At 38.3% G+C, this 12,424-nt stretch overlaps 1 protein-coding gene across 1 annotated transcript; it reads right to left on the bottom strand.

Moving 5' to 3' along the window:
- Positions 1-1,176: 1,176 nt before the first annotated feature.
- Positions 1,177-9,925, bottom strand: LOC122639300 (probable folate-biopterin transporter 4). Its single transcript, XM_043832124.1, has 7 exons — positions 9,769-9,925; positions 6,322-6,449; positions 4,718-4,939; positions 3,624-4,085; positions 2,986-3,183; positions 2,706-2,843; positions 1,177-1,768 (listed from the first exon to the last, which is right to left on the bottom strand). Exons 1-7 carry the CDS (start codon positions 9,847-9,849, stop codon positions 1,507-1,509), a joined length of 1,491 nt encoding a protein of 496 aa, XP_043688059.1. The 5' UTR covers positions 9,850-9,925; the 3' UTR covers positions 1,177-1,506.
- Between the last annotated feature and the right edge of the window lie 2,499 nt (positions 9,926-12,424).

Here is a 12,424-nt window from a genome sequence, read left to right as displayed (position 1 = left end):
TTTGCCCTTCCCATTTCTGGGTGCAGGTACCACGCAGTCTGGGATGGGAGCCTTATTTCTTCTTCTTTATATTCTTTTTAAAAAAATCTCTGTGAAGGGACGCAAGCAACCCGGCTTGCTTCGAGAACCCTCTCCCTACAATTTAACAACATGGACAGAAGCACAAGGAAAACTTAGAGAAGCTAATGGGAAGAAAGTTGCAATCTCATATTGCTGACTAATTTGCTAGTTACAATTCTGCCTATGGTTAAGGCAAAAAGTACTAATCTCTGCCTCTCAGAAAAAACCACCAATCTTTCAAGATTCAGGTTGTGTTTATGCATTCTCAGAATAGATTCTGGGTTTAAAACGCATTATGAAGGGAGAAAATAGAGAAGAATCAGGTTTCAGAAAGCATTCTAGACCCAAAATTTATTCCGAGAATGTTTACCCAACACAGCCCCAGAATGAAGTTAAGATCATGAAAAAAAAAAAAACACTTTGCACTAGGAAGAGATGAGTTCTTATGGACTTCGATAAACAATGAAGAAGGGATATCTCCTTTGAAAAGCTAGGTTCACATTAGAATGCTTCAGAAACCCTTGTTTTTACCTGTAAATGAACAATTGTTCGTCGTCACTAGACTGGTGGAAAACATGAGAAACAGTACCCTTCAAAATATATGCCTGTCTGAAATACCAAGAATAAAGTTGAATGGTAAAACAGGATGACGTTGTCAACCTCTCCAGTGTAAACCAGAAACAAGAAGAGCATTCATTTTGTGAGTTCATATATATATGTCAACAGGCATTGGCAGTGGCTGCTCCAAATGATCATAATGGGATCCCTCTGAAAGTAGATGGCAAGCACATTTTTTTCCCAAGATAACATGAAATTATTTTGAAAAATACTAAATGTCACATGTGGAAGTAATATGCAGTAAAGTAGAACAAAAAGGAAATGGAGGGCAGTTTTTTTTTTTAAATGGAAATGGAGGGAAGGGGGTGAAGAGAAAATATACACTAGGCGGCTGAAACTTTGAGGAAGGAAGTCTAGTGCTTTTCAACACTCCTAAAAAATTCCTTAAGCAAACATCATTCACCTAATGTGAAAAAGCAAACAAAAAAGGGTGGTTGGGGCAGAGGGGGGCGGGGGGCGAAGGATATAGTAGGGGACTGAATTGCAGACAATTGGGATACTAATCTCATGAATTTCAATATAACTTAAATAATTGCTTCTGTACACATCATTCACTTCTCATGAAGTAGGCTCATTACAACTTTGTATCACTGGGAGTGTCTACCCACATTGCCCTACAAACTTCAACAGCTAATAACATTAATATATGCCAAAGATTAAACTGCTAAAACAATCTCAAAACATTTTAGCCAATTCTATTAGTTAACAACTAACAAAAATTACTTCCAAAGCTAAGTTAGAATTCTGAGGCCAATAGTTGTCACTTTCACTCTCCTCCAGTGTGTATAAGATACTTCACTCCCAGAAAGAAGAAAAAGTAGTCCACAACTAAGCTGTTATCCCTATGGCTTCTTTTGGTATCAAGAATAAGAATCCAATTGGGATGAATATGCAGATCACTTGAACAAATATTCCTAACAGAAGGTTGTCGAAGGAACCCGATGAGATGTTCAGCACAGAGGCCAAACCAGCACCTACAAATGATCCCAATGTGGATCCAAGGTTATTTATGGACATGAAGAGCGCAAATAGGGTCCCCTCAATACCTGGTGGACAAAGCTGTCCAGAGAGTATCAGGAATGGCATAAACCTGCACAAAAGAAAATAGGAAGTCAGGATATCCATGAAGTATTTGCTGGTCTCCTCAACCTTCTGCTAATAGAAGACTTGGTTCTTGGAAAAGTTATTAACACTAGTTCCTAATTAACAAGGCCTGTGCTATTTCTTTCCATTGGACGCTAGAAAGTGTGTACTTTTCCCTTATCTGTTTAGCTATCTGAAAGTTATCATAGTTTGGCACTTTCCATTGCTATCTGAAAGTTATCATAGTTTGGCACTTTCTATTGCTATCTGAAAGTTATCACAGATTGACGCTTTTCTACAAGTATCTATAAATATGGATAAGATATATGAATGGCTTTGGGTTCACAACAAACATGGCTTTAAATATAGTTGAATGGAAAACCAGGACTCATGCAGCCAACCCATTAAGTTGGCAAAAGGCTTTGTTGAGTTGAGTTGTGTGTATCACTATGGGCATCTGAAAAGAGACAAAAGATTCTATATCCACCAATAGAAAGAAAGGAAAATGATGCCATGCTGCAGGTATCATTAACCCTCTAACACTCTCTCTCTCCCCCCTGACATGTGGGCGCCGCGCTATATATGAACTGTGCGCCACCTCTCCTGTGCTCCCATTGGCTTGGCATGGGAGATCCGTTCCCACACTGGCAGTGTGGCGATCCCCTGCCTTAAAAAGAAATAGATGCTGGACAAACAAAGTCATTTCGCCAACTACTGCCCAATAATAGCAGACGAGTACAATATAAAATTGCTCAATATATTAACACTACTTTGGTTGATAATTAGTTGAAAGTTGAGACCAAGATGTCTCAATTAACTAGGGTAATGTGTTGCAACTAAATCTGGTTGAAATAGGAAAAGTTTGGCATGAGTGCATGTTTTGATGTGTCCTATTGATTCAGTAGTAGAAAGGGAAAATAGTAGGGAAGGTAAAGTACACATACTTAAATTGATTGACTGCATCGGCAAGAGCAGACCCACATAGAACCATAATTTTATCTGAGATGCCAAATGAAACATTCACTCGAGACACTAGAGCGATATCGAGGAGACTCAAAATAGCAAGACCAACATGGGCCAACCTGCATGTTTTATTTCGTGGATAAAAGAAAGTAGTTTCAGTGATAACATCATTAGTAATGAAAAAAAAAATCATGACGTAAGACTTTCCCGCCAAAACAGAAAACATGAAAGAGAGAAAGACTTCTAAACAAAACTACTTACATGAGAATTCTTCTTAACTTCATGTTCCTCATGAAGCGATTGAAAATGAAGGTTCCAACCATAAGGCCTAACCACCCAACAATGCGTGAAGTACCCAGAAAGGATGCATCCAAGTTTAAGAATTCGGTCTGGTAATAGAACATGACCGACGACAGGTTTGGAACAGTGACATGTGCTAAGAAAAACCAAGTCATTGGTCTGGCCTTCCCAAAATGAATTCAATCACAACCATAATTAGTAAGAATAACAAATGGAAGATTCTCAAAGAAAGGGAAAAGTATTTAACCTTGAGGGAACCTACCAAGGATGGACATTACATTGGGAGAAACTGATGGTAGTGGCCTGGTGGGTCCCACAGATGAATCTTCCAAAGAACACAACACAAAGCACAATCAAATGGTCAGAATCAACCCAGCTACCACTCTTTATTTGAGTTCCCTAACAAATTTTCAGGTTGGACAGTTAAAAACATAACATTGGAATTTGTTTGTGTTTGGCGTTGAAGAGAAAGAGTGGGAGAGACAAACTAACAGTGACCACCACCACCACCACCACCAAGGGTGCACCAAGTTAAACAATATGACATTGGTAGATGATCCCCAAGGTCTACTGATACCATTGATTTCTTCAAAACCTACCTGAGGATGATGGGTTGCCCAAATGCCCGACACAAACTATAAATTGCTGATTTTAGAGACTGGAACCACTGTTCAGCCAAGGAACCATCCTTTTGCAGAGTTTCAGATCCAGTTGAGATGAATTTTCGTTTTTTGCTGTTTTTATGGCTCTTTTTTCTCCTTGTAGTACTTGCCTTGGAATTTTTGACTGATGAATCGTCAGAATCTGAGATGCTACCATTTCTATCCTCTCTATGAGAGCTTCTTGAGTTACTAAGCTCCAGAAGACCTTTGACACCTAAAGAATCTTCTTCAACCAAACCACATGATAATAATTGCATGGCTGGGAGTATAGAGAAAAGTAGAAAAATCGTCTCTATCTGTAAGTTGGTAAGTGCGAATCCACCTAACAAACTCCCGCAGATTCCTCCAACAGCCATTGCCAACCAAGACATTGACTGAAGGTCTCCAGCAAATGCTGCCCTGATCAGGAGAACAATAAGAACACAAGTCAGATCCCCCAAACATGATTGACAACAAATTCAGGTAATGACAGACTATAAACTTCCAAACAGCAGCGTACTTGCAACCGTAGCTACATCCAACAGTTGGCATACACCATTTTGACAAGTCATACAAATGAGATAAATGGTAAAAGGTTTGGGCTGCATGACCGTGTTCAAGTCTTGAGGGTGACCACTTTGCACAAAAATCCAAAGGTTAGAACCGACTCCAAACTCACCCCTCTCAGGACCTTGCTTAGGCAGGGCCAACACTGAGTAATGGCCCTTTTATACATGTGAGATCAACACTAAGAATCGATTCGTGCAGAAAAAAAGGTTTCCATTGGTATCTCTAACCCAACCCCCCCCCCCCCAAAAAAAAAAATTTGATTCACAGTAATCCTGCTGAGGGGAGTCATTGCAATCCTCTGTTTGGTATAGTTTTGGCACAAGGAAATCTCAAATGTGGCACTCATCAAATGGTGGGTCCAGCATCTATATATAAAGTGGTATGCTATTGATATATCTCTGTCGCAATCTGGTTGACAGGTACCTCAGAACTCATCTATACAAAGAACTGAAATGAGTAGCAAAATGAAAGAACGAACATACCGATCACACCGTACTGCTTCAGCAATCATTGCATCAACCACAACATCTGTCATTGCTGAACCTAAGTTTTGCACAGTTAAAATAATCATAAGAGGTCCACTGTAACTCCTCAGAGATGCTTTTAGCCCTAGAATTAGCCATGGGAACAGAGAGAGTATGGTTGAGATGACTAAGTATGGAATCCTTTTCCTCCCTCTTATAGGAATACAATCCGACACTATTCTGCATAAGAAGAAAAAAGTTAGGCTTCTGCTGGAAAATATAACTACAATAATAACACAAAATGCCATGTTGTACACCATATACCTGCATGATTGTATACACAAAACCTTCGTCAATAAATTTTCCTTCTGCCATTACTTATAGTCTTATACATTATCAGACATACAAAAGTGCGAATATTGGCACCAAAAACGAAATCTACATATAAGTCATTTTGTACAACTCAAAACTTAAAAAGGCATGTGATGCTTTATGTTTTCATTTTATTTCTTTAGGCAAACATAAAGCAGCTCATGCCTTAAAGCTTACACTTCAGTGGTGAAGCACATAGACTTTCAGACCATGAAATGCTGGGGCCAATTGTTTCTATTATCATTACTTCCTTTCAAAATTTTGTCCCCACATTTGTTATATACTTCCTCTATATTGTTGGTTTTCTCCAAAATGGATGAATATGTCATGTATTTTAATTATTAAAGAGTAATGTAAAGCTAATGTTCCATGTTGTGAGGCTTACACATTACTTTTTATGCAAGTTGGACACCCCTCATTATACTTCACGTTAAAACACTGGTCAAAAGTAAAAGCTACATAGCAAGACAAGATAAGAGAAAATCACAAGTTCAAATATAAAGAGATTGAATAACATAAAAAGATGATATGCCCCACATAAACTTTGTCTCCTAAAGAAAAGCAAAAGGACATGGAATGGTGATGGAGCAATTTCGGCCATTGAATATCCAGGGAAATGGTCTGGATTGGCCACCTTTCAAATTTTAGACTAAAATTCAATCATATACCCTCCCATATATTGGCATTTTCCCCGCGTACTTTTCCAGCAATCCATTTCTTTCCAATAAGTTTCATTTATCCACTGGATTTTCCAATGCTTTGTTTTGCTTCTTGGCTAACTCCATTTGAGCTGGAGCTAGAAATATAAGCAGGGACCTTGGGTTCTATCCTATCCACATAATTTCAGCCCCATCTGACCTGCCACATGGAAATACTTTTGCACAACCTAGAGGTACCCTCCAGGCCATGCGACCTAGATAGAAACCTGGGTCCTAAAATAATTTATCAAGGTTTCATAACACAACTACATAGAAAAACATATATGCTTTAATGTTTCAATAACTTACCACCTACACTTTTGTCTCTTAAAAATATTTTGTCTAGGGTTTCATAATTTTGTATTTTCTGCAGAAATAGTTCTAATACATTTTGAATGAATATCCTATTTTCCTCTACTTGAATATGCTTGTACATTTTTGTTGCTTATTCCATGTCTAACACCCATTTATTGGTCGAATACAAAGTAAGATGTCATTTTCAAGTAAAAAAGTTTAAAATAGAAGATTCAAGAGAGGTAGATAGACCAGTACCCATAAAGGGGCTTTATACTCCATGGGAAAAATGATACAGAAAACACAAGCTGAGAGGCTGAAGGTGACAAATTAAGGTTGTCTTTCAGTTGATAAGAAACTGCAGTCCATACAAATGATCTGAAACCCTGCATTCACATGTAACCATTGAGATTCAGAAAGCGAAGATAGTGTAATTGAAGCTGAGAAAGAGAAAGTGGGGAAATATCCTCATTGACAGTTCAGAATACCACATATAAAAACTGTTCTAAATGTGCATCCTATAAGAGAAAAAATAACTATAAAATGCAGGATGCATGCAGTTCTAGAAAATAGTTATTAATTTTAGTATAGGGGAAACCATTGTGTCAGACTAAGGTCTCAATTCACATGATCACAGTCCTACAATATAAATCACAATTTTTCACCAATAATTTGGGTTTGAAAGATACGACACCCTTCTTGTATTCTTTGGGTAAAATTTTTCATAATTTCAGGAAAAACCACTTTATGGTGACTAGCAGTCGATGTGTTGAAGTCACAGGATGCAGCCAAAAATAGGGTAGAGCATATTATCATGGGCTAAAAGGGCCCATAGAAATGTGTGAAAAGAAGAATTAAAGAATGCAGTATATTTCATCACTTTTGCATTATGCTATTCCCCCTCTTGCCTTGCAGTGATGAATTTCTTATATAGAGGAGATAAGGACATTGGGGATGAATTTCTGTTATCATGGATGTTTGAATGAGAGCTCACATTGGGTCTTCCTTCGGGGGAAATCCAAGAAATAGGGAGCCTCAGTGTCCGATCACAGAGAAATGCGAGGAGAAATTTTCAGTTTGGAATAGGAAGTACGTCCAATTAAGAGGTAGCCAGTCTTCTGATTTACTATCACTTCATAATTAAGGCTCTAGGAAAAACATTCAAACAATTGTCCGCAAACCAGAGAGGGTCTTTAGCTTACTTATTCTTTCTTAGTCTGCAAAGCCCCAATACTGACTCAATAGGAGGAAATGCCTTACTTTATAGGTGTGTTCCCGAACAAACAAAATGTTGAATTAAATCGTACCAGTCTCTACTGGGGGTTATTACTCATTATTGTAGTTGCTCTTTTATTTTCCAATAATTTCTTCAATTAAGAGAAAGAAAGAGAATAGTAATAGTAGGAATTCTCTTATCCCATACGTATTTTAGTAGGAATTCTCTTATCCCATACGTATTTTTTTGTTTAAGTGCACATCGGAAAGAGATAAGACAGAGATAAGACCCAAATTCTTATTCCAATTAAAAAGTGTAATCGTAATATTATTACTGTATTGTAATTGACTGAACAAAACAAATCAAAATACCCACAAAGAAAACTACTGCGCAGCTGCGCTACCGTGCTTTACTTACTCTAAAGGGCACGCTAGCCATTGTATATAGTCAGGCCCTTGCTTGTTGCATCCGTTTGTGATCGTAGACCACCCTCCGTTTGGTCGTGCTGCTATGATGTAACAAGCAGTCATCCCAAGGCAGCAGGATGTATGGTATAGGGTCCCCTATTTCCTCTCACCTAAAGTCTCAATTGGCAGTGGCTTATTTGGCGCTATATCACAATTCATGAGCAAAAGAATGGGAAAGGACGCCTTGGGCAGAGAAATATCCAATTAATAATGAAGCGCTATTTACCAAATCACTATGGCAGTATCCTAGGAGCCAGAGAGCTTGTGGCATACGTTACAGTTTGGCAGGTGGATAGGACTCAGGTCAGCCGACAGTCATCACCCTTGCACGTTTCCTTGGAATAGCATGAGAAGACTGCTTTGAAAAGTGTACACAGTTGTGACATTAATGTGGATGGAGGAGGCAATGTTGCAGTGTGGCAGAAGACAGACTGAGAGCTTGTCGTATAAGGTCCCTTTCTCATAAACTGTGGCATAAGGACACTAGATCTTGTTATGGTATTGGATATAGGAGGGAGTCAAATTCAGCCACTAGTCACCCTTGCATGCCCTTGGAAAAGCTTCAGGAGACCACTTCCAAAATTGAACAGCAGATATTTTATGTGGGTAGAGCAGATAAAGTTAAGATGTGGGAGGACCTTTGGTCGGTGCATTCTACTCTTCACAATAGATACCTTCACTTCTTCAAATTCGCTATGTTTAGCGAAGGCCATTGCTGAACATATATTCTTTCTATAGCTTGGGCTGGTCTACAACCTGGTTTATGGAAAGAGTTGAAGGAGGTGGAAGTAGAGGAAATCGCAGATTTTGTTGGCCACTCAGAAGATGTAATTATTCATTGTGTCAGATGGACAGAAGGATTAGGATTTCCTCTGTAAGAGACTTTTCCCTCACACTCCATCTGGTACATTTAAAATTTAAAGAGGTAAAGTAAAATCAAAACAAAAACAAAATAAAAAATTTTCCAGTCATACCAACGACAGTTTTGTACCTTATAATTTTACTAAATATAGTAACTAACATTACCAATCCTTCAGCTTTTGTTAGAAAAATATTAAAAGAAGAAATATGTTACTTTAGTTTCCATATACTATCTAAAAGTCTAACCATTTTCTGTTCTGTCATTGGTCTTCCTTGTGAAAATACTTTATTTTCATATATTTTGTATCCAACCAGAGGGAGCCTTCCTTCTTGACCTACTAAACTGACCTAACATAAACCAACCCCCCAAGTTCCATACTCCCTACAGTATTATTTGGAAAAGTAAAGGGTCACTATCTGTGACATGATTCAAAGAGAAAAGAAAAAATATATTCTCATCCCCAAATTTGTTGGGTAAATTGAATAGTCCTTCAGCCAAGCCTCCAAACAATTGTTTGAAACAATATCCTCAACATTAAGATGGAGGGAAGCATATAACTAACATTAACATGGTCCTCTTCAGTCAGCAAATCTTCCAAAAGGTGGAAACCTCGTGCACATCTCCAATTAAGGCATGAGAAAATTGTCCTTGGTTGAGACTAAAAATAATGCTCTTTTACACTCAAATTTATGTCCAAGGTAGCCACACCAACACTCAGCTTCCAATTAATCAAACTCTTAAGACATCCTCCCATAAAAGGCAGTCATTGGTAATTTAGTATTTATTATCTATCTATCTACTCAATTTCACTCAACTAATTCAACAAGAAATCCAGGTCCATCACTCAATAAAAGTATTTGATAAGTCTCACCAAATAAATGAGCTTCGAAATCCTGAATCAAGTAAGGAAGGTAAATGTTCCAAATCTAAAAGACCCAAAATCATAAGAATAGATAACCTCAAACCTACAATATCCTCGAAGCTCATCACCAAAACCCCTAAAATAAATAAATTTTAACGCAGCAAACGAAAACGATAGGATCACAAATACACAACAACTCAAAAACCAAAACCAATTTAAATTCTTCAAAAACCATCAATGGATGAATTCAATTCAATCAAGCCAACAAATATCATAGCTTGACGTGCGAAATCCAGACCTGAATGAAGTAAACCAAAGAGATAAGCCATAGGAACGTAAACCCGTACGCGGCCTGCAACTGTTTCAGCCATACTATCATTTTGAGTGGAAAAAATGGAGTTTCTCTTGAAGCATGAACGAATTTTCTCTCTTCTTCTCTCCTTCTCTCCTTCCTTTTCTTCTTGGACAATGAAAAGCTTTCCATATTTGAAGGCCATTCGGGTTCTCTTACACAGCCTTGGACTTTCTTCTTACGAGTTAACCGCCATTTCCCTATTTTCCGTTGTTGCTTTCTTTCTAAAAGTTACAGTGTAATCTGAAGTACCAGCCAGCATACTCCCTTGGACATTTGGACATACGCAGGGATATCGTGGCTGTTGATTTAGATTTACACCTACATTTGTGGGACCACTTGTTGATCTGAGAGCTTAGATTGGAAGATGATCGGAAACACTTGATCAAATAATTAGCACCGCGTGGGGCTCTCTTGATCCAAATTTAACGATCTCAAGCCTCTATGGACCAATCCAACGGTTGTGACTTGTGAGGATGTGTTGGCAGTTGGGACTTGGGACCAAAGTCTTGGACTACTTGTACACGACTACTACGTGTCAACAATCTTGACCATTTCGATTTGTTTGACTATCTTGCAGAATATCATTGACTTGTGGTTGATGGTCAATACTTAATTGTACAGATGAAGGACACATCATTCGATCTAGTTTTAACCGTCCGATTAAAAATAAAAAACTTCCCTTACTTTAAGTGATTAATCAACGGGAAGAAAAGGAGAAAGTTTTCCTCCTTAATGGTTTTGGGTATCTATATTGGTTGCCCGTATTGGTCTCGATTGATAACCATATCAGGCCGGATTGGACCATTTTACCTCTCAAAATATTGATGTCTTGATTTTTTTGGATCATTCTACATTCTCTTACTGTTCCTTGGCACCCATCTAAGCACAATGATGGCCATCATGACGTGGCTTAAGATAAATTAGGTTCCGAAGGTAAACCTATAATTCTTCAATTAACATTTTGTGTCCATCTCTCTCTTTCTCATATGAAATGTATATGATACCATTTTACCACATCTCATAGTTGGGCTTTTTTATGCCGCTTACTCAGAAAATCCTCTCCCTTAAGCTTAATAGGGGCAAAAGTTTTCATTTACCGTGGTAAAATGTTCACCAACAAATCTACTGTCAACATTAGTTCCCCACTATATGTTGGAGGTCTGAAATGCCCTTCACTATTCCAAATTAATTTGGTATAAGTTTTACAGGGTATTGGCACATATTTTTTGTTGTTGGACCCTTGCGTGGCTCCTTGCCCATTTGAAACAAAATCAATCAGAACGAATGGGTTGCAAGATATTCGGGTTAAGTTTTCATTTCATAAGAATCACTAACTCGACTACCCGATGGACCTTGATCTGCTCCATTTCTAGGCAAGTCCATTTCCCCAGATTCCTCTAATAGAGAGGGGGGGGGGGCAGAAATGACTACTCTACCTTTGCCTGAACACACTGTTTGGGTGCGATCCAACCCCCTCTATTAGAAGAACTTGGGGAAATGGAGCAGACAAGAAATGGAACAAATAAAAATACCTACCCGATAATCTCACAAAGAGTAGTAGATTAACTTTGAAGCTTTTATTGCTTCCAACTACCTATATATGTTTTCAATAATAATAAAAAACCTGGGGATGTGAAAAAAGACTTTATAGGCGACTTAATTTGGATCGAGATAGATGAGGCACACATCCCGGTGCAATGGAGTGTGGATCGAGGCCTCCCCAGCCAGACGATGTGCGCTGGACATCGTCCCACGCGGGAGAGGATCTCAATCCACTTAATTTACCAGAACTACTAGTGGAATTATATAATTTCTTTTTAGGTAATGAAATGTCGCTTTATTCAATACAGAAAATCTTCCTTCCCATCGGTTAAGAATAGGGAGCCATGGAAAATTCATTTGAACGGCTCCTTTGCAGCTCATTCTCATTGTGGCACATGGAATTTTGATCCGCAAATTGTTGTATTCATAGTAAGTGTTCTAAATTAGCCACGTGTCAAATTTCAAAACCAAGTCAATCGAATACCTTCATTTGTGCTGGCATGCATCCCATAAATATTCCATGCATGCCTACGATACTTCGCCCACTACTCTGCACTCTCCCTTAACCTTGAATTTTCAAACATCTATTTTGCTGATTTATATTCCCTCCATCCCACATAGCAGTGGGTAATACTTTGCTGTTCATGAAATCATCCTCTCTAAAATACTAGCTCTTGACAATTTTTTGCAAACAAAGAATCAGGGCAGGTTAGTAAACACCAAGCCACTTTGGCCAGCATTGCTTGGTTTAAGCATATCAGTCTTTTTTTCTTTCTTTTTTTGCACAGTTGCTTTAACATGACAATTGGCAAAATCCAAGTGAATATATTGCACCAAGAACAGCTCAACTAAGTTATCTAACTATATGAGGAGTTCCATTGATTTGAACAGCATTACAGCCACCATCAAAAAAGAGAAAGGTGTCATCTTAGATAGGGTTCATCAATATGAGGGTTCAGATCCATGTGGTACGCAAGAGGCAGAACATGGGAATTTTACTGAACATAACCAAGTAATATGAACACAGCAATAGAAGTTGCACACATCCAAGGAATTC

Source organism: Telopea speciosissima, chromosome 9, assembly GCF_018873765.1.
Source record: "Telopea speciosissima isolate NSW1024214 ecotype Mountain lineage chromosome 9, Tspe_v1, whole genome shotgun sequence".
NCBI classification, from domain to species: domain Eukaryota; kingdom Viridiplantae; phylum Streptophyta; class Magnoliopsida; order Proteales; family Proteaceae; genus Telopea; species Telopea speciosissima.
This window is presented reverse-complemented; position numbering and strand designations above follow the sequence as displayed.

Bases quoted from the DNA above. Each gene is read 5' to 3' on its own strand.
- LOC122639300 (XM_043832124.1), bottom strand. From the start codon at position 9,849: ATGATAGTATGGCTGAAACAGTTGCAGGCCGCGTACGGGTTTACGTTC. The intron at 6,450-9,768 runs GTCTGGATTTCG...ATGTGAATGCAG, and splicing joins CTTTGGTTTACTTCATTCAG to GGTTTCAGATCATTTGTATG. The intron at 1,769-2,705 runs GTATGTGTACTT...TCTTTTGTGCAG, and splicing joins GATGCAGTCAATCAATTTAA to GTTTATGCCATTCCTGATAC.